General features: G+C 44.0%; 1 protein-coding gene and 1 long non-coding RNA gene across 3 annotated transcripts in view; one reads left to right on the top strand and one right to left on the bottom strand.

Annotated features, from left to right (window-relative positions):
- Positions 1 to 8,066, bottom strand: part of XPO1 (exportin 1) — a 34,744-nt gene extending 26,678 nt beyond the window's left edge. Inside the window, exons 1-2 of one of the 2 annotated variants that reach the window (XM_066177862.1) lie at positions 7,339 to 8,066; positions 3,649 to 3,780 (exon numbers count right to left, since the gene is read on the bottom strand). In XM_066177862.1, coding sequence (XP_066033959.1) covers positions 3,649 to 3,774 — 126 coding nt within the window. In that variant the 5' untranslated portion in view covers positions 3,775 to 3,780; positions 7,339 to 8,066. Of the gene's footprint in view, positions 1 to 3,648; positions 3,781 to 6,702; positions 6,796 to 7,338 lie in introns of those variants that run through there. The other variant, XM_066177863.1, reaches the window with a different exon arrangement.
- Positions 8,067 to 10,943: 2,877 nt separating this feature from the next.
- On the top strand, positions 10,944 to 20,624 carry LOC136286373 (uncharacterized). The gene is made up of 4 exons (XR_010719875.1): positions 10,944 to 11,071; positions 11,353 to 11,498; positions 19,630 to 19,747; positions 20,384 to 20,624. It is a non-coding gene; the product is annotated as an uncharacterized lncRNA (long non-coding RNA).

The raw sequence follows: 20,624 nt of genomic DNA, 5'->3' as shown, positions 1-20,624 counted from the left end.
GAGAACTTACATGCTGTCACTGAAGACATCAATATGTAATACCCCATTTAAATTATTTTTTTAAGAGTAAGGCAGAACTCAACCAGCAGCAATAAGTCCCTTAAGCCTCTTTCTGTGACAGCTGAAGTTTAGTAACAACCAAACTCCGAAAGCCCATAGATGCAGGATAGTAATTACTCACTTCCACTCCTCCATCCTGAATGGTTGATCCAGACCAGCAGCAAACATGCAAGAAGAGCACACATGATGGGGAGAACCTAGTAGGGAATGAAGTCTTCTCTGCTTCCACAAAGTCATCTAGAGAAAACTTCATTCTAGGGCACCCAAACTTTCCAGTTCCAGTGGAAGCACTTACACAAGGGCCAGCTTTAAGGAACACTGTTTTGTGCTGCAGAACTGTTGATTTTATTTTGAAGAACCGCAGAGCATTAGAGGTCTCCAACCCCTACTTCTGAGGGATCCTAGGTGTACCTAACAACCTACAAAACCATAATAAAAACCTACTGGTGGGAGGAAGGGAGCTGGTCATGCTAATGGTTTGCTCTTCCTTGGAGACTGACATTATCAATTACTGTCCTAGATGCTGTGGTTTCCTGAAAACCTCATCTGAAGCAATTACACATTGAAATAGCTGAATTTGTTTTAGCCATCCTTTTCAAAAACCTGGATGTCCTCAAGAACTTTTAGTGAGCCAAAGTGATGTCAGCCATTTCCAAAAGTGCCACGTACTGACAAATCTCGCTGCAAATTGCACCCCCTCCAAGCATCAGGCACTGCCTTACCAACAAGGGGGACATTTTACAACACAATTAACAGAACTTACTCTTTCACTGCACAGTAGAGCCAACTGGACAGAGTTACAAAGCAGTTAAAGCTTTGCTTTAGGATTAACTTCAACTTAGAACTTACTATAGCCAGGCAGCTTTCTAGTCTCATCCACGTACATACTTGAGCTAATCAGCAACTGGTGTAAGAAATCATGTATTCTCAGCAACTTAGAAACCAAATCAACACCTCAGATCTATCTATCTATCTATTTATCTATCTATCTATCTATTTATCTATCTATCTATCTATATATATATATATATATATAAAATATAAGAAACTGACAAATTTGGCATGTGATTTACAAAATAAAATTGGAGGTACCAACAGAAAAGGGCAAGGATGCCTAAACTATCTGTACAACACTACTTGCACCCCTACTGAATATAACTGAGCACTGTGGAGCAACTGGACCAGCAAGTCCCTGCAGATTTGATAAATACAGGTACCACATAAATATTCTGTTTAAGACCACAACCAGTACAGCCCTATTGTTCCAGTGTGACATCAGAGTTAAAAACAAGCAGAAAAACCAGCACTTTCAATACACTTTAGTTTTAAAAGGGAAGGAATAGCTGTATTACTTCCAGGTTCAATCTGAAAGTGTTTTTATATTGGCCTCCTGCTTGCTTCTAATACTGGTGACATATCCCAGGATCAAATTTCAACACCAACAAAACACAGACAGTCCATTCCCTTCTCCCAGCACTGAAAGGTTTGCTCTCATACCCACTAACCCCTCTTCTGGACACTAAACCCTGCCGTTTCATAAACAGCACAAATCTAGTAATAATGGTTTTAGTAATAAAACAAAGCCTCATGGTGTCACTTGCACCAAAAAGAAATTTGCAAATAATCTTTCTGGATGTGTGAAGATCTAACAGCTCAATGGAATTCAGAGGCCGGGATGAGTCCAGGTAAACGTTTATGACTTGCATGAAATCTCCTTAGTCATGAGTTGCACTTGGGGTGGGGACATTCATTCTTTTCAGAGAAGTACACCCAAAAAAAGCTAAGAGGAAAAAAATTTAAATCTCCAGGACAGAAAATAGCTTCTTTCTTGCCTAATATAGATCAGCAGATAACAGTTTTGCAAGCAGAGATAAGAACTAAGCAGAAGGAGGAGGCAGGTGAATCTGAAAGCAAGTTCAGCACAGGCCATTCAGGTTGCATTCTAAACCTGTTTTACCCTGACATTACCCTGACCTGTTCCAGGAAAACCACTGGTAATCTGCCGTTTTTAATATTTAGTTTCCTCAACTCCCTATTATTCCTGTCACCTTTCAGTAAAGGACTTGAGCTGTCAGACTCCACTGATAACCATTTTTTCCTGTGTTTTTTTTTAACCCCCTGGAAGAGGGAAAAGCTCAGACCCCCTGAAATGTCTGCAGTTTGGAAAGGTACTAAAATAGCTGACCAAAGTTTCATTGAGGTGACACGTATAAGTACACATATTTAAACAAGTTTACGTCGTAATTCACTTTTGCCAGTTAAACACCACCTCTTGAAGTTTTGCACCTTATTGCATTGATTTTCTAAACACTAGAGATTCTTCCCAGCTGTTGTAAGTGAAGCAACTTCTCACAATGCCAGAACAATAGCAATGTGATCATTGTATTTAGTGTTAATCCTTTATTTTCCTTATAAACTTTCCCAACCTTTTCAACTCTTTTCAAACCAAACGACATTATAAGCATCACCTGTTTTGCAGGCCAGTAAAAGATCACAAAACAAGTGCCACAGATGTCCATACTTTTAAGGCAAAAGCTACAAGTAATTTTCTGTCATTCAAGCACTTAAAAAACTACAGCAAGCAACTATTTGAATTTAGGACACTCAAAATGCAAGTATTTCAAAAAACAACAAGGTATTTCAAAACCTATTGGAATTCACAGTAGTAAGCTTTACAAAAGCTTTTTTTTTTTCCCTAAAGAGATACACAAAGCAAGTATATGCAAGTATATCATTGTTTATTCTAACAGCTGGAAAGAATAGAAAAGCATCAGCTACTTTGTCCCACTTAATTCACTTATTGTTGTGCAAGACTATCTTAGTAAGAGATGCCTGACACTGAAACTCCCAATTTGTTGAGCCTGAACAATTAAAATCTGCCAGAAGAGGAACCATGCCAACACCCTTTGCAGCACTACTTGCTCTCAGCATTTTAAGTCTTGTTTCCAAAGAAGTTCAAGAAATAAATAAAAGCCATACAAGATTCACTTTCAAGGCAATATATGCAAACACACAAATGCACAGTCCTTCCATTTCAACTTAGTACTTCACAATCTGCACTAAGTCCAAAGGAAAGAATGCAAGAAGAGCCTGTGCAAACTGTAATGGGAAATAAAAAAGACCAAACACAAGAAAGGAACAAACTCTTCTATTAAATATGCATGACCCGCTTCTTTATAAATACAAACACAATAATAGCACCAATAAGGTTTTCCTTTTAACTACAATTCTTCACTGAAGCAAACATTACACTTATGGCTTCACAATTCTGTCCATAATAAGAACTAACAGGTAGCTCAGATCTTCCTGAAGAACTAAATCAGAAAAGGTGAGCTGCACCAAATCATATTTGCTAATAATTCTCAACATCAGAAGGCAAGCTAGAAATGAACACACACCAAATAAACATTTTTCCAAGTGTCACTTCAATGTGAATTCACATTCCATGTGACTGCCAGTGATATTCCAGTCACTAGCTCAGTAAATTCACTAATATTACTAATTGTTACTGAAGTGAATTGATTTTGCTCAGCTGATTTGTAGTGAGGTTAAACATGGTCAATAAATGCACGTTCCAAGTCCCCTTACCTGTGCACCTTCTCCATGGTACAAGCAGTTCACCACATTGTCCAAGAGATTGATATCCAGTTTCTGGTTAAAATCCAGCAGCTGACGAGCTGCATGGTCTGCTAACATTGTCATAATTGCTGGCATAGATTACTGCAAAATAAATTTTAAAAAATTGATCAATTAGTAAGAAATTATTATCTGATGCAGCTGCAAAGCAAGTGCTTCAACTCAGCTCATTTGTCTCATTGAAACAAGCTGCTTATGTTAGCAGTAACAGATAACACTGCTTTGATTGTGGGGCACACAGCAGGACAAACTTTTCCTTTTCCCCCCGGAAAAATTCACCCATCACTACCCCAGCTCAGCCCTCAGGCAGGGTCTTCAACAGGGTAAAACATATAATAACAGTCTGACTAGAGAATGGGCTGTGTCACCAGCACCCTGGGGCTTACTGCAAAGCAGGTACCAAGCCCTACATGTCTGCTGGTCAAAAAGCCTCGTGTCACTACAACCAAAACCCACACTGGCAATCTCAGCCGAGTATCGAGTTCCCAAGGCCAACATGCACGTCCAGAAGATTCAGTTCCAAAAGCTTTTAAACACTTGGGTAGGGAGGTGAAACATGAGCTACACACAGAGTAAGAAATTAGCCACAGGGCATTTTTCAAATAGTTGGGGGAAAAAAAGAAAACCACCTTACAAGTTAACCACATCCAAGTAAAAAAAAATTACCACTGAAACTAAGTTGACTGAAGGCACTTAGAGAACATGAAGCAAAGGGACTGTTTAATCAGCAGGTTACTGTGTGTGCCATGTGAGATCACTTCAAACTGAAATGGAATTCTACTGGAGGTTTCAGGTCCCCTAAACTCTGGGACAAACGCATTAACTCTTTGTCCCAGATAGAGCAGCCTTGATATTATGCAAAGGGAGTCAGGTGGGGCGTGCATGTAAGATCCTTTACCAGCCAGAGACTGGTGCAAGATAAAGACATTCATGAAAAGCAGGAAAACAAGCCAGAAGAAGCCACAGAATTTTTGATGGTAAGTAATACTCTACCTTTTTCTACTTCCCCCACGTTGCAAACACCTAATCAAGGTTACTGCTCTGTTCTCACAGAAAATGGCAACCCTAACACATACTCCCACCCTGCCAGCTACAGCACCTGGGTGCCACTCACTGTCCTTTTCAAACCCTGTAAACCCACATATCTCACATAAAACTGCTCACTTAAACAGCCAGAAGTCTGGGCAAGTGCAAGATCAATCAAAAAGTTACACCAGAGCCATCTGCATACTCAGAAAGATACAACCTGAAACTTTTCCAGGAACACACCCCATATAGTCAGATTTACTCTTACTGAATAACTCCGTGTGTTAGGAAGAATTTGTTTTATGCATTAAAGTCAAGCTCAAAAGTAAGGAGCAAGACAAACCTGTGCCTCAACCCGAGTAATTACTAATTAAGTGAAAGTTTTACAGTAGCATCCAGACAAGGAAAATCTTTTGTTTAGAAATGTGTACATGCAAGTAGCATCAAGTAATTTCTTTTACTTTTATATATAAAAATAGCTTCAAACCCAAATATTCTAATTGGATTATTAAGTAGAAAACTCAGTGCTACTACACTAACACCACCATTTTAAGGGCTTCATCTTAACATCCAGTCAAGTCTTTTTAAAACATATACCTGCAAAACCAGGAGAAAATAAACACCAAGTAGAGAACAAAATAAATTAAAATTAACATTCCATGTCTAGTCTTCCCTCCTTCAACTCCCAATGTTTTCAAAATTGCGATGTTAAGTTTGGAGGTGAGAAACGGAGAAGCAGAAAAGGCTGACTTCATTCTTCATTTCATTCTTTTGGCTCAGGAGGACGCTGAGAATGTCCCCTGGCAAACGAGGGGCAGCACTAGAAGGAAACTGCAGCCATGAAGAGGCTCCGAGCTGTTAAAGCTCCCAGGCACGCCCCTTTTTGTCCACATCTGCCCTCCATGGCTGAGCCGGGAAAGCGGTTCCCAAACTACAATAAACGCCGTGAACCAATCGCTCCTCAGGTAGAGCCATTCATTTCAGACCTGAGCCTCTCTCGGTGGTTTTCAGGCCGCCCCGAGAGCGCCAAGGAGAAGCAGCGTGACCGAGAGAAGTTATTCAACACATGGAGGCCGAAAGGAAATGTTTTGAATAGGGCCCTTCGCCACTCCCAGCATTATCTTCGAAATGACCTACCTACTTCGGCAGCCGACACAGAAATGGCGGCTTTGTGGCCACCACCACCTGCAACCAACTGGATCTCCCACTCCTAACACGGTACCCACACGGAGCTCATAATCTCTGATTTACTGTACTCCTACACTTTTCCCTCCCCCATCACGCCTGAACTCCGGAACAGGTTTAAGCCTCCGCTCCAAGAACCACCACTGATCAGTCCTTCAATAAATGGGCAAACAGAAGCAAACAAGTTTAAAAAAATATACAAAAACCCAACCAGCAAAAAAATCTGAACTACAACACAGCAAGAATGTGACATCTACCGAAGGTCAAAAGAACTGCATTTACAGCACTGTTTACACAGTTATCCCAACTCTCGATGACCCTGGACCTTTAACACAACAGTTAGCTTGTTGTGGTAGACCCGATTCATTTTGGCATGTAGCACACAGCAGTAACAGCAGGCACTTAATAGTAAGAAACGTTTACCATGAGTCCTACAGCACCTTTAACCCAGATACTTAAAGCTCATTGGGGGCACAGCGACTAAAAAAAAAAAAACCAAACCCATCCTGGGAGAGTCACTGTGCTCCATTTCTAAGCACGCAATGCAAATGAATTGCCTCCCTCTTCCAAGGAATTAGCTGCATCACTTGTAAATCCCACCCAGGAGGGGTGAGTGGCTCTGAAACGCAGCGCACGACAAACGCGTTCGCATCACGCTCCACACAGCAGCAATGGCAACGAAACCGCCCCTTCCCTTCTTCACACACACGTGAAGGAGAAGGACGAGACGGATTAAGTAACATCTGCCCGACACCTCGGAGCGTTCATTTTCGGCTGGAAATAACTCACACCCACCCAGCGCGGCGGCCCTTCCCCGGCTCCTGCCGCAGCGCCCCGGCGGGCGGGCAGCGCCCGGGCTCTGGGGCAGCGCCTCCGGCTCCCGGCTCGGGCCGGCAGCGCCCCGGCTCCCGGCGGGGAACGGGCCCGGGCGGTGGGTCGGGCGGGCCGGGGCCCTGCGGAGCGCGGTGGCCCCGCAGCCCCTCCCTCCTCCTCCTCCTCCTCCCCTGGGCTCCAGCCCTGCGCTCTATACAGGGCTCCCCACGTGATCCAGGCGGACGTTTCAATACTGCTGCACAGACACACACACACAAAAAAATATTTCTGGAAACTTCCACTCCTAATAATTTACAGATTATGTTGCCGGATTTGCCCGTACCCGATCCCAGCCTGCCCGGCCCCCTCCTAACGAGGAGCATCCCCCGCAGCATCCGTGGCTGCGTTCGGCCAGGCCGGGGATGCTCGTACCCCAAACCCCCTCCAAGCGCACCCCCGCCCCTCAGGGCTTCTCCACGGGGTGCATCGCATCCCTCCCGGCACAGGCCAGGCTCTGTGCCCTCCCGCACGGGCACATCCCCCCGTTCCGCCCCCTAAAATACCCCACTCTGCCCCCTCCGCCTTGCCCATCGCGACCCCCCCGCAACCCTCGCTTACCTAGGGGTTTCTCACAGCCTCTTCCTTCAGAAAGTAGGGGCGGGCGAGCCAAGTTTCTAACCACCACACGCCACAAGAAAAAAAAAAAAAATAAAAAAAGACCACCAAAAATAACCCCCTCCCAAAAAGAAAAAAAAAAAAAAAAAGAAAAAAAAAACACGGAAGGAGGGAAAAAAAAAAAAAAACCAGCACGGAAGGAGGGAAAAAACCACCAGGGCAGGAGATGGGGGGGAAGGCGAGCGCTCCCTCCTCGGTGGTGGGTCGGGGTAAGTGGCGCCACTCCTCCCCTCGCAGCGTGCCCGGCCTGGCTGCACCAGGAGCCCGCAGCGGCCCCCGGGGCTCCGCGCTCGGCTCCGCGCCTTCCCCTCAGCCCCGGGAAAGCGGCCGGCGCGGCGCTCCGGCCTCGCTGGTGCGGGGGGATCTACCCGGCTGCGCCTCCCGCGCCGCCCAGGCCCGGCCCCGCCGGCTCTCGCTGCCCCTGCGGCTGCCGCCCTCCCCGCCCGGCGCTCAGTTCGCCCCCATTCCCGCCGCCCCCCCCGCGGCTCGCACTAAACTTCGCCCCCTCAGCTGCGGGTCCCCTACGAGCAGGTCACACACGCGGCAGCGGCGACGGGGACTGAGCGCGGCGCGTCTCCCCCTCCTAATGCCACAGGCTCGGAACCGGCTCAAACCGGTTCAGACTGGGAGATTCCATCTCGGTTTAGTTTTCAGCCCATGGCGCCGCGGAGCGTTTGGAAACCTCGGGAGCCCCGCCCAGCCGCCGCTCCCATTGGCTCCGGGATGTGCCGCCGCGACGGCGACCGCCACGCTGATTGGTCAGACGGGCTGTCAATCCGCTGCGCGGCTCGGATGGGCGGGGGAAGCGATAGGCGGCGGGGGGGTTAGCAGAGGGGACCCGCCCCCTCTCCAGCAGCGCTTTGCGCGCTAAGGGGGGGGGGCGCCGCTCTCCGATAGGCCGAGCCGCGCCGTCACTCAACGAGGCCCCGCCTCCCCGTTCGCAAAGCGCGGGCGCAGGCCTGCGCGCGCTCTCATTGGGCGGTGGCGGTAGCGGCGTGACGCGCGCGCCGGAGCGCGGCATTCGGGGCTGCGGCGGGAGGGGGCGGGAAAAGCGCGGCCGTTGGGCGCCCCCGGGCGCGTGCCCGAGGTGCAATGGCGGGAGCGGGGCGGACGGTCCGTGAGGGGAAGGGGCTCGGGGCGGCTGATCCGTGTGAGGAGAAGGGGTCTGGGGGCCTCTGCTCAGTGAAGTGAAGGGACTTCGTGGGGTCTTCCTCAGTGAGCTAGAGGGGTTTGAGTGAAGGGGTTCGTGGGGCTCTGCTCAGTGACGTGAAGGGACTCGGGGGTGCTGGCCCGTGAAGGGAGGAGGTTGGTGGAATTGGCCCGTGAGGGGAAGGAGCTCGAGCACCATCCCGTTTGTGCTAAGGTGCTGTTTCCGACGGAGTATAGCGAGGGGATGGGGGCACCCTCTGTGTGGGGGCTGTGTGGCAGTGGCGGGCATTGCCCCGCTGGTCTCTCAGGGAGGGAGCGGAGTATCTTAGCTGTGGAGTGGGCCCTGTGCAACAGCCCGTGGTGGGTGCTTTCTGTCCCTTACCCCAGCAGTCCTGTGCTCTCCACCAAAGCCTGTGCAAGTTGCGAGTGAGGTGCGTGTCCCTTCCTCTACGATGCCTCTGTCCCTGGGGTGTCCAGCTGCCTGCAGCAGCCCCTTGCAGCTGCCCTCTGAGCTGTGCTTCAGGCAAGGCTGGCTTTAGATTTATCCGACTCTCGGGCTGTGTGAGGTGTATTAGATCACCAGATGGGAACAGAGGTGATCTTGGGGCTTTTCTGTGGAGGCACAAACTCAGCAGGCTGTGGTTGCTCATCTCATCGCTGCACGAGCAGAGAACATGCTTGTCAACTTTCATGTGGAAAAGCTCCTGTCAGTGAATGTACTCTGTACCTTACATATACATTTCTTCAGTCTTACCTCCTTATTTGAAAAAGCCATAGCTGTGGAAACTTAAGACTCACTTCTGTCAGGAGGTTACTATTAGGAAAGATACCCTTCTAGGTTCCCTTCTAGGAACAAACTCTTTTTCATCACTTCGTTTGAAGCAGTTACTTTGTTTTCGAGATGGCATTACACTGCTCAGTGAAACTTGTAATAGAAGTGATACTTTTGATTTGTGGAATGCCCTCTGGGTGGTTTCCAAAGGAAGCTTTCTCTATAGCTTTGTTCTGGTGGTCACCTGTGGTATGGCTGAGAGTATGGGGGGGATGCTTAATCACTTTTGCTCAGTTTTAAAAGGAAAAAAAAATAGTGATTTGTGGTGTGTAGACTGCTTGGGGGTAGTGGCTAAATTGCCACTAGTGTGAAGTTTGAATCTAACAGGCAGGTGCTGTGCTGTTGCTAATAAGTCATAAGAAGAATACTTAACTATGTTTTTGAAGCCTTTGTTGGCTTTCTAACTTTACAGATATAGTGTGCTCAGCCATTTAGCTGCTGGATGGGGCTCAAAACCTGTATTTTTTCCATATGATATTTTAATCTGTACCTTCTGTGGAACACCACAGTTTAAAGCTAGGCATCTGTAGTCATCCCCAAAAGATTGCCAGTGCAATCAAAACCATAACATACTTGAATAAATAAATACAATTACACATCCTTACACTGTTCTGATTGCCTGACCAATTCTGTGGGGCATTCCAGCTCCTCAATCTTCCTTTTGTGGGTGTGTGTTATGTGGTTTCTTTACTTTGTTTCTGGGACAGCTGGGGAAATCTTGTATTCAAATACACATTTGTGTTTTGGGCAGAATCTCAGAGGATGCAGGATGGTGTGGTGCCAAATCAGATCCTGTGTGATGTAATACTGGCTTGATGTAATGTATTACTGCACTTAATTCCTCAGTTAAGTTTCTTGGAAAAAAATTCTGCAGCATTTAAGGCTTGAGGAGCTGGAATGTGAATGGTCTCTTTTATTTTCTATCATGCCTAAGAGGAGCTGCATCCTGCTAACATCTGCGTCAGGGTGGTAACAGTGCTTTGTTTAATTCAGCTTGTTTGTCTTGCTCTGGTGGGTTGGCCTTTGCAGAGTGGCTGTAATTGAAGATAGCATTGGAGCTGCTGCGATTGAATTTGGAAGCGATTCCAGTAGAAGGGACGGGCATAACAAGCTGTTGGTGGGTTAAAAGCAGGGCTGTAACTCTAGCACTTAGAATAAACAGTTCCTATGTGTGTTTTGATGTTCTTGCTAGTTCTCATGTTCAAAACAAACTGATGTAAGAGACCAAAAAGTCAGATTCTTTTAACTCCTTCTCCTTGTGCAGAAGGTTCACTTCTATTTCCTTTGTGTGTAAATGTATGTAAGAGATGAATGTTTAAATCCTCAAATCAGTTCCTTAAATGAATGTTAACTATTTTGGGAGTCAATGCAGCTTCACAATTTCATCAAGTGTTGGTAATGCCCCAGATTGCAATGTGGTTTTCATAAGTTGCAGGAGTAACAAACACAGCAGGGGTTGGCTCTGCCACTTTTTTTGCTAAATCCTGTGCTTGAGTAGGGGAGAGTTCCTGTCCTGCCTCATCACTGTTATCTCAAATAACACTAATTTTTTTTTTCAGAAATAGCCTTCCTATCTTCCTGCAAGCTGTGGTCTGGGAAAACTGAACTCTTCCCATCTCCCTTGCATAAGGAGCCAGGTGAAGGCTGGTTCAGAAGCTCGGGGCAGGCAGTAAAAAGCAGCTGATTTAGCAGAATGTGTGTATCTGATCACAACTTCTCTCCCACACATGCTATCAGGAGCTGTTGTAAGCTTGTGCTTGCTATTTTGTTGCCACTGTTCCCTGTCTGATGGCTCCTTTATTAGATGTTCAGTCTGGTATTTCAGCCTTGCTGGAATCAATAGAAAAATTTGCTTGGGTTTCAGGTCAGCAGTGTGGCTTGGTAGTGATAAAAGCTAACTGCACACTAGGCTGGATCAAAAGGAGCATGACCAGGACATCAAATGAAGTGATTCTTTCTCTCTGTTGGTCACTCAGCAGCTGCATCTGGCACACCATGCCTGGATTTTGGTCCATACCTACAAGAAAGATGTGGAAAACCCTGTGCAAGTCCAACAGAGCCTGTCTTCAAGGTGGAGAAGGGACTGAGGGAGCTGGGCTTCTTCTGCCTGGAAAAAAAATGGGTGAGGGGAGACCCAGTAGCACAAACCAAAGCAGGAGTGGGTATGGGCAGAACTTAGCTTTTTGTGGTCTATTTGTTCTTCACAAGGGCCCCACAATTAATGGAGGTAAATATATTTTGTATGCTGGTCTAATCCCTGCACACACTGTTCAGGGGTGATGGGGTGGGCCACCAGGGTCTGAGAGTGTCACAAAATTAAGGTTATATGACTAGGCCAGCAGTGCTTATTAACTCTCACCCCAAAGTTAGAGTGCTCTTCCTTTTACCTTTAATGTATTCTTTTTTACTCTTTAAAGCTTTTTTATTTGTTTTGGACACTCTTCCTGTAAATTTGCTTTAGCAGATCATCTCCTTTAGCTGTGGTCAGTTTGGTTTTTCAGAACCAGAATGATTTTCTTGGGTGGTGTGCCAGCATTAGGGGCTGTGCACTGGGAAAGCTGAGGTCCTCATACAAGGAGGAGGCATATCAAGTTGGTGTCATAATTTCTTGACTGGTGAAGTAGGACTGGTAAATGGAAAGAGCAGGGAAGAGAATAAAATATAGCTGGGGAAATAAGGCAAAGAGAAGGCAGGTGTTGAGTGAGGCTGAAGTGAAAGGAATGAGGCATTCACAGGAAATTGCCAGCTGTAAATTTTCAAGGATGTCTGGGCAACGCACAACTGAAACAATCTGTTAATGTCGAGTGTCATTGTAAACAGCCCCAGCCTCCACCTCACCCTTCAGGAAAGGCCCTTTCCCCATCCATGCCTTTATGGGGGGCGTGTCCTGACTGCAGAGCCTTCACTTCACCACGCTGTGTCCATTGCCAGAGCTTTCTTCTCAAAGCAGGGAAAGATGCCTTGTAGTTTCCACTTTCTCCTCCAGCTGTCCTACTTTGTTCTGGGGTTATTGACATGATAGGACCCGGAAATATGTTTGGCTAATGAAAGGAATGCAGAGAATTTGTTCTGTCCTTCCATTCTTGCTTCATGTCATTCTAGAAATGGCAGAACTAATCCTGCCTGAGCATCCTTCTTCTCATTGAGCATCTGCTGCCATTCTTAATTGTTTTATTTTTTCTTTGGGAGAGCTTCTAATGTACTTTTTTTATTCTTTAATTGCTTTCATTTGACTCCACCTTTACCGTGTCTTTGGCCAAACAAATTTTGCATTTCATTTAATTTATTCTTGGAAGAAAGCAACTGTCTGTTTTGATGAATGTCCCAGATCAGTGATTTCAGAGAGGCTGGATGTAAGAAGAATATTTAACAGCATTTGCAGATGATCCTAAGTCAGGTGTTACAAACACGAGTAGGAAGAAATAATGCAACATAATCTAAAAATCTTGGAAAGAGGAAATTGAATGTAACTGAGTGGAGAGGAGAAATAAAAACTGATATGTCCTTGGGGAAAAAATAAGTTCAGTCCAAGGGAAAACTTGGAAAATAGAGCTGAGAGAGAAAGTGGAGAGCAAATTAAATATTCCTTTGCTTGGTGACAGGGCAAAGGAAAGGACAACATAATTAGGGAGTATCTGTGGGCATTGCTTGAAACAGCAGCAGGGGAGTGGCCTAAAGTAATTTCAAGAGCACTCCTAGAATATTTTAACTGAACCTGGGTATCTCTTTATCAATGTGTTTTAAACAGATGGGCACAATTTCAGAGACAATTGGTGATTAACACTTGAGAGAGTAAAGGTATGAAATGTGTAAAACACAACTGAGGAAAAGCCAGATAAGGATATATTCATCAATAAACTTCCTAAAGTGATGAACTGTTAATCAGTTGATGAAAATTTTGAGGTAATTAAAATAGCCCTCAGAAAGGTTTAGGCATAAAAATTCAAACTGTAAAATAACTTTTCACTGTATATACAAATCCGTGAAAAACAGATCCTAAGAAAAAACTGGGGAAAACCACTCTATGTAACAGGGAACAAATTCTCCATCTGCAGTCTTTTAAAGATGTAGATGCAGATCTTTTAAAGATGCCATCTTTTTGGTGTCCCACTGATCACTGAATTCTTCTGCTAGCCAAGCCTTGCTTGCCATATTCACGTGAATTGTGCTGATGCTGAAATGAGGTCAGAAGGTAAAGGTAAGAATTTTTCCCCTTCTTCTAGTAAAGTTCAAATAAGTGAATTTATAAAATTTTTACTGAAAAAAGTCTGTAACTATGTAAACAAGTGAGCACAGTGAGATATAAATACTGCTTTTGCGTTATGTAGCTATAAAGTAATACTCATAACTTAAGAGAAATCAGCTGTTCTTCAAGAACTGTTTAACTGTAATAAACTTAGCACAAATTCTGTTAGGCTCAGCTCTAGGAGCAATTCTGGAATCTGCAGCTGTGAACCATTTTCTGTGATGCTGAGACTCTGTCAGGAAGATAGTGTGAAGTCTGCTGACACAGGGACTGCCATAAAGCCATGTCAATAAAATCTTGCAAGGAGGCAAGCCCCAAGTTGTCTCCTTTTTGTTAAACAAGAATTGGTCATCTCTGAAAACATTCATTTGTTCTGGAAGTGTTGGGGGGGGTTTTGTGTGTTTTGGGTTGGTTTTTTTTGGGTTTTTTTTTGTTTGTTTGTTTGTTTTTTGTTTTTGTTTTTTTTTGTTGTTTTTTTTTGTGTTTTTTTTTTTAACCCCTGGTTTTGATACAGTTTCTTAGTTTTATATTTTAGTCTAACCCATTGCAACTTTTTAAGGACCTTAAGGATTTGGGGTTTTTTAAGGAAAGGTAGTAGGATTTGTGTTCCAAAATAGCAATCAAACAGTAAAATTCAGGAATCTGAGATAAAATATTCTATAGTGTCAGCGCTCCAAATGCCATTGGCAGAGGCTATTGATTCTCCTCAATAAACTTACACAGTGTTAAATCTAGCAATTGTCTCTGGGCAATTGCCTCTTACTTAGGTCCACTTTGTATTTAAAATGGAACTGCTAACTTCATTGTGATAATGTCTTTATTTGGGGCATTACTTGATCTTTCAGCTTTTGAGGTGATAATCTTCTCTCTCTAATGAGTAAAACAGCTCCAGATGGCAATTGAGGAATAGCTCCTGAATTGATTAGGAGCTGAAGATGATTGATTGTCTTTAGTAAATTCTTGATATTTCCAAGATTGGTGAAGCCCTGTCCTCTCTATGATTTCATAGGCATGTGATAATTTTCAGTCATTAATCTGAGTTAAACTGAAAAAGCCCACTTTACATCCAGAGGTAACAGTCATGCCCCTTCTGGAATAACCTCTGGCATCCTTCTGTAGCTGGGGTTGTGGATCCCAGGATATGAGTGTCGTGGTATTAGTGTGAGTGTGGTGGGGGTCACTTCCATGAGAATTGGTGGCTTTAGTGGTTGCCAAATTCATGAACACATCAGGGTAAAATACAGGTTAGAGCTCCAAGTGAGACTGTTTTATAACTGATTTATCTCAGCCCAGTCTCAGCTTTATAACTGAACCCAAATTCCAAACTGTCCCTCATCACTTCCAGGTGTTTTTAATGCTTTGCCTTTACCTTCCATGCTGTCATGTGTACAACTTGGCTACCCCTTCCCAGATCTGTAGTGAACAGCCTTGAAATTAAAATGTGTATTCCCCAAGTGATGAACATGGGGCTATAATTCCTAAACAAGCTCCTTTAGCTTGCTCATTTTGGAAATCAGCAACATCTTTTTATATGTTGGGAAAAGAAAGAAGGTAGAAGGATGGAAGGGGTAGAAACCAAATCACTATTCAGGCTTTTCATGGAGAGGTGATATGAAGAAACAATTTGGAGGAAAATGCAGCTCTCCATTTTGGGCAAATAACACTGTGCTGAAGGAAAAGCTCTCACTCTTCCCAAGCTTTTTGACGATGAGCTTGCAGGTTTTTGAATGCACGTAGTATGTACACAATCAACTTCCAATTCAGTAGGAGTCTTGGTTATTATTTTTTCGTGGTTTCACAGTGAACTGCTTGATTTTGGATATGGGGGGTTTTTTTTCTGTTTAAGCTTTACTTGTTTTTTCACTCATTTCTCTATTTCAGTCCATAAATTATTGTTCAGCCTTTGGCAAGCTGTATTTTTAAACTGCTGCTCTCTTCTGTCATACCTGTGACTAAACTTAGTCTTTGATCATGTTCCTTTGTGGCTGGTCTTTTCCACTGTGAAGGGAAAATTAGAACTAAAAAAAAAAAAAATGGTATTTCTATCCTTAGAATCCTTTTTCCCCTGTGAGCATCCTTTGGAGAATTTGATTTTAAGGGAGCATCCCTGCCAGCTCTGTGTTCAGGTAGCAATAAGCATTTTTGTAGGCAGGGTAAAATGAGAAACTTGGCATCACAGACTGAAAACAACAGGGCTGCCACACATTCCTTGTGTCACAGAGGTCACCGCACTTCCCAGGGGCATGTCAGCAACACCTTCCATGGCAAAAGCCAACTTCACTTCCCCCTGCAAGGAAGGATTGGGTCCAAACACCTCCAAGTTACTTCCCAAAAGGTGAAAGATGCTGGTGTAGGTGACCAGTTTGTCTGTGTGGATGGACAGGCTTTTTGTCATTCCCTCTTTCCTTCTTGGACTGCAGCAAAGATGCTGCATGTATTTTCTTCCTGGGTAATTAGACTTCAACGATTTGGGAAATGCAGGTCTTGAGAGCTGCCTGCACGGAGAAAATGGGTAATTAGAAGCATGTGTTGTGCTCTGAGTGTTCCAGGGAGCTGTCTGGGCCAGAGCGAAAGGCTGGATTGGCACAGTGTGACATTGCTGTGCAGATGCAAACCTGGGGTGCCTTTAACCATTCTAACCCCATTACAAACTGAGTTGTAAACAGGGGGTATTTATTTATAGGGTCTCCAGTTTGATGATTTTTGCCCTGGCAGGATATTAGATGAAGATCTGTATCTACATAAAATATTTTGAGCAGCCTGTTGCCCAAGTTATTTCTGAAAACTGACTTTATAAATGGTAAAACTAAAATATTGGCATTTGACTCCAGCTGTAGGAAAGAGATGTTATGCTTTAGTTAGGTGTCACCTAACAGCAAAGTAGCCTTAAACCTAAATCTGTCTAATGTGTCCTGGACTGAAGATGGAAAACGACTTTAGGTTGGTTTCAAGATGCCTGTTAGATACAGCCCACAAAGCTGAAAAAAGTTTCTAGGACAATGTAAATGAAATAAAATTGCACCTTTCATCTGCCAAGTCCTTCATTCTTGCTCTGTTTAAAGTTGGTGTTGTGGGGAGGTAGCAAATGACTTTGTGATGTGTTTCAGCCAAACAAGGTCATGGTTATGGCCGAGTAATGGAGAACTTTTTTACTGTTTTTTTTTTTTTTTGAAGGGGTCCTCTGAGTTTGGTGGAATCCCCTATTAAATCTTTTGTTAAAAATAGAGATGCCATGTCCTCTTACAGCAGGGATGTGCTTTGTGCTTAATGGTTTCCCTCATGAAAATAATCACCAAGGAATGCTAATATTTTTAATAGTAGATTCTTATACAGAGGGGAGAAAGGCGTTCTGCTTGTGATACTCTAAAGACCACTCAAGTATGATCAATAATCCATTAGCAGGAATCTCTGTTCCATTTAACACCGCTAACAAGTTTTTCCATCCCTTCCAAGTGTAAAGCAGGACAGAGAAGTAATCTGGAAGGTTGAACTGTGGAGGAAGTCAAAATAGCACCAAAAATAGTTTAATAAAAAGGTACTTAGCAGAAACCACATCTAAATCAGCCTTATTTTTAATACAAAATATCTTGTAAGGCTGCCTGTGTCTGCTGTGCAGCTGAGAGGCACAGTGAGGGCATTTCTTCAGTAAATAGTGGAGTGTCGTGGCTGTGAATGCAACAAAACTGCTTTACGGAGATTTATTACACCTCACTCAGGGAAGTATGGATTGTACCCAGCCAGGAGGAGCAAGTAATGACAAAGGATGATACTTCAGAGATTTTAGCTGTGAGTGAATGGCAGGATGTCCAGCTGTCATGATTCAATAGATTACGTTTTGAATTGGTGACCATGAGTTTTATCTAGTCTTGGTTTGGGATTATCACTTTACTATCATTTGGTATTAGTAGCAATGTAAGGTCAAATCCTATTTTTCCATGCATCAAGAATTCCACTAGGTCCTTATGCACAGGAAGAAGTGTAGGAAAAGGAAATCTTCCTATGCATATTCCTGTTTGGCACAACCTAAAATATATTTAAAGGCTTTTGCTTTTTTCTAGACTGAGAAATCAAGTTTGAAAGCAAACCAACAATAGAGGCATTCATGTTTGTTTTTTTTTTTTTAAAGCCACACATTGTCCTATCTTATTCAAAGCAGAATTTTTCTAATAACCAAATTCTCTGAGTCTGTTTCCCAAAGTTATGTAATAAAAACAATTGTCAGATCTATTATGATAGTCTAGACTAGACACAAAAGGGGAACTCTGGGGCAAGCAGGGAGTTTTTCTCATGGAAACAGATAACAAGGAGACCAAAATCTATTCTTCATCTCTTTTAAATAAGTAGTCCAATCTCTAACCTTTCAGAATAGTTCAGTTGTTTTCTTGGCAGGGGGAAATGGCTGCAGTAGATTGTTCTAGAAGAAAATGTGCCATTGTCAGCCCTCCTCTGCTGGGTGGGTGAGAAGGGCCTGTAAAAGCCCTGTGTTGTCTCCCAAGTAGTCCAGAAGCAAGGCTTTTCCTCCCCTATATGGATCCTTGTGTATGTGAGATAGATTAATGGCTTGTCACAGGAGCACAAACCAAGCTATGGAGTTTAGCTGTAATGAAATGGTTCTGTTTTCTGGAATCCTCAATGGAAAAGATTTTCCAAGTGGGAAACAAAGGCATCCCCTCAGCTGTGCTGCCAGTATAGGGACCAGGGAATAACACTGCAGGAGGAGCCTGGATTTGTTTGCATCTCCCCATCCTGGTCCTGCACCTCCCTCTGCTTCCTGACCCCAGGTGGAATGAGGTGCATGTAAGACCGGGGCTGCCAAAGCAGGAGAAGTTTTTATTAAGAACTCACTCTGCAGAACAGCAGTAATCTGTGAGCTGGAGCCCATTGCAGTTACAAACTGGGTCTCAGGGGGGGTGGGAATTTGTTCATGTGTGCTGGTATCTGGGTCACAAGCCTGATAGAAGGGGACAACACAACCCATCGAGTTTGGGAATGGGAGCTGCGAAATGTTACAGCAGGGGGATCATCCCTTGTGGCTTCTGGTAATTAGATAAAATTTGCTGATTAATGAGGCCATAGTTTCACATATGCTTTAAGCCAGGACTGAAATCTCACCTGGCAAATGTGATTAGTTTTAACCTGGATATGGAGCACTGTGGCTGTAGAGAACATTCTTTCCAGTAGGGATGAGTATGGAGCTAGGATTAAGTGGGAAGGGGGCTGCAGGACACGAATATTTCTGGAATTTGTGGGTACAAAAAAATTTGAGGGGAAAATAAGACAATAAAATGTATCCTCTTGCTTTTAAAACTTTTTATCTTTTCAGTCTCTTTCTCTTACTCAGATCTTCTGCTACACCTTCCTTTTTAGGTTAGGTGAGGCCATTCCCAAGCCAAAGGCTGCCTGATCTCAGGTAGTGATGTGGTGTTTGCTCTCCCTCCTTCACACGGAGCCAACTGTATGAAATACAAGGCAGTATGAACTCCCCTCGAAAGTATACAGCTAAAAAGCCAAGTCACACTCAAATACACATAAAGTCATCTCAGATGCACAGGGAGGTTTTAAATTAAGAATCAAAAATTATGAAGTCAAAACCTTTGACTTCAAGGGGTGTAATTTTTTTTTCTACAATGCATGGTCTAGCATATTCTACTTTGGGCAGCACTGTTGAAAAGTTCATGAGCATACGTAAGTAATTAGCAGCCTGGCTTGATGGCATAAAGATTAAACTAAAGGTACATATTGCTGGTCTGTGGGATAGGTACATAACCCATACAAATAGCATGCATGGAGTGCTATTTTTTGCATAATTGCTACAACTGTAACACAGAAAGCCAATAGGAAATAGCTTTTGGCTACAGAATATAAAATGTATCTCAAGGGATGTGAGGGAGACAGGATGGGTTGAAAATGGTAACACGGTAGAAATCATGAAGGGGACAGTTCTGTACAGGATTTAGTAATTTCCCCCAATTTTTTATTTCTGGTGACCTTGATCTTTTTCTGTCAGGTTCACCAATCTTGTGGATGGAGTGGAATTTGGCACTTTTGAATATTTCTTCCTCTACTAGGTGGAAGGAACAGTGAGAGCAAAGGGGAAAAGCTCAATTGTTGCATTGCTGGCTAAGGTAAGGGTTGCAGAAAATTACTTTTCCGATAGCTGGGCAGGGTTTGTGGCACTCACAAGTTCTGGGTGCAGCCCAGTGATCAGCAGAAATGTGATGACTGTGTCAGAAATGACACAAATGTGTGGTGATAAGGCAGGCTGGAGGTCAGGAATCCAGGGAGTCCACTCGAGTCAAGCACAGCAGGGGCAAGACTGAGCACAGACCTCAGGGAAGAACCAAGGAATTCAGCCTGAGCTGAAATGTGTCAGTGGCCACAGCGTGGGATGGGGGTCTCAGGGGAGCCTTTTCAGGACAATGATGCACTCAGGATCCAAACATACTCTGAACTTCTCCAGGTAGCTTTTTTTAGCAGGATTGCTTTTTCCATAGGGGGAAAAAACAGCCTATTTTGCACTTGGATTAAACTTTAGCCACTTTAATTTTCACCCCAGCAGAGCTCCCTGTTACAGACAGATGAAGCAGTGCCAGGTGCTCTCACTGAGAGCACCTGAACTGCATATTCTTTGTAGAAACTTTACCCTTCCTATTAATTGAGGTTAATTGTAGCTTAGCAATTGCTACCCACAAGAGGAAAAGAAGACCGTTTCTACCTCTGAGCTATAATTTGTATTTATAATTTTTTGACTGTGATTGAAGGTACCACAAGTTTTAGGCCCTGGCAGTTGAAGGCACAGTGCACACTCAGAGCCAAAGACTGATGACATCCCCCCCAGAAAATTTACCAAGTCAGAAAATAACGTAGGAAAAAAGTCTTACAAGATCCCCACAAAGTGAAAGCTGAGAAGTCTCTGGACTCTGGCTTGCTCATGCTTGCAGAAGAAATATTTTTGACCTGAAACTGTGAAGTCAAGCATATTTGCTCCAAGACCACTGCAAC

This window comes from Chamaea fasciata, unplaced genomic scaffold (assembly GCF_029207755.1).
Source record: "Chamaea fasciata isolate MVZ Bird 193981 ecotype frontalis unplaced genomic scaffold, bChaFas1.0.hap1 SCAF_3, whole genome shotgun sequence".
NCBI lineage: Eukaryota > Metazoa > Chordata > Aves > Passeriformes > Sylviidae > Chamaea > Chamaea fasciata.
Note: the sequence above shows the minus strand (reverse complement) of the source record. Positions and strands in the feature narration are given on the sequence as shown.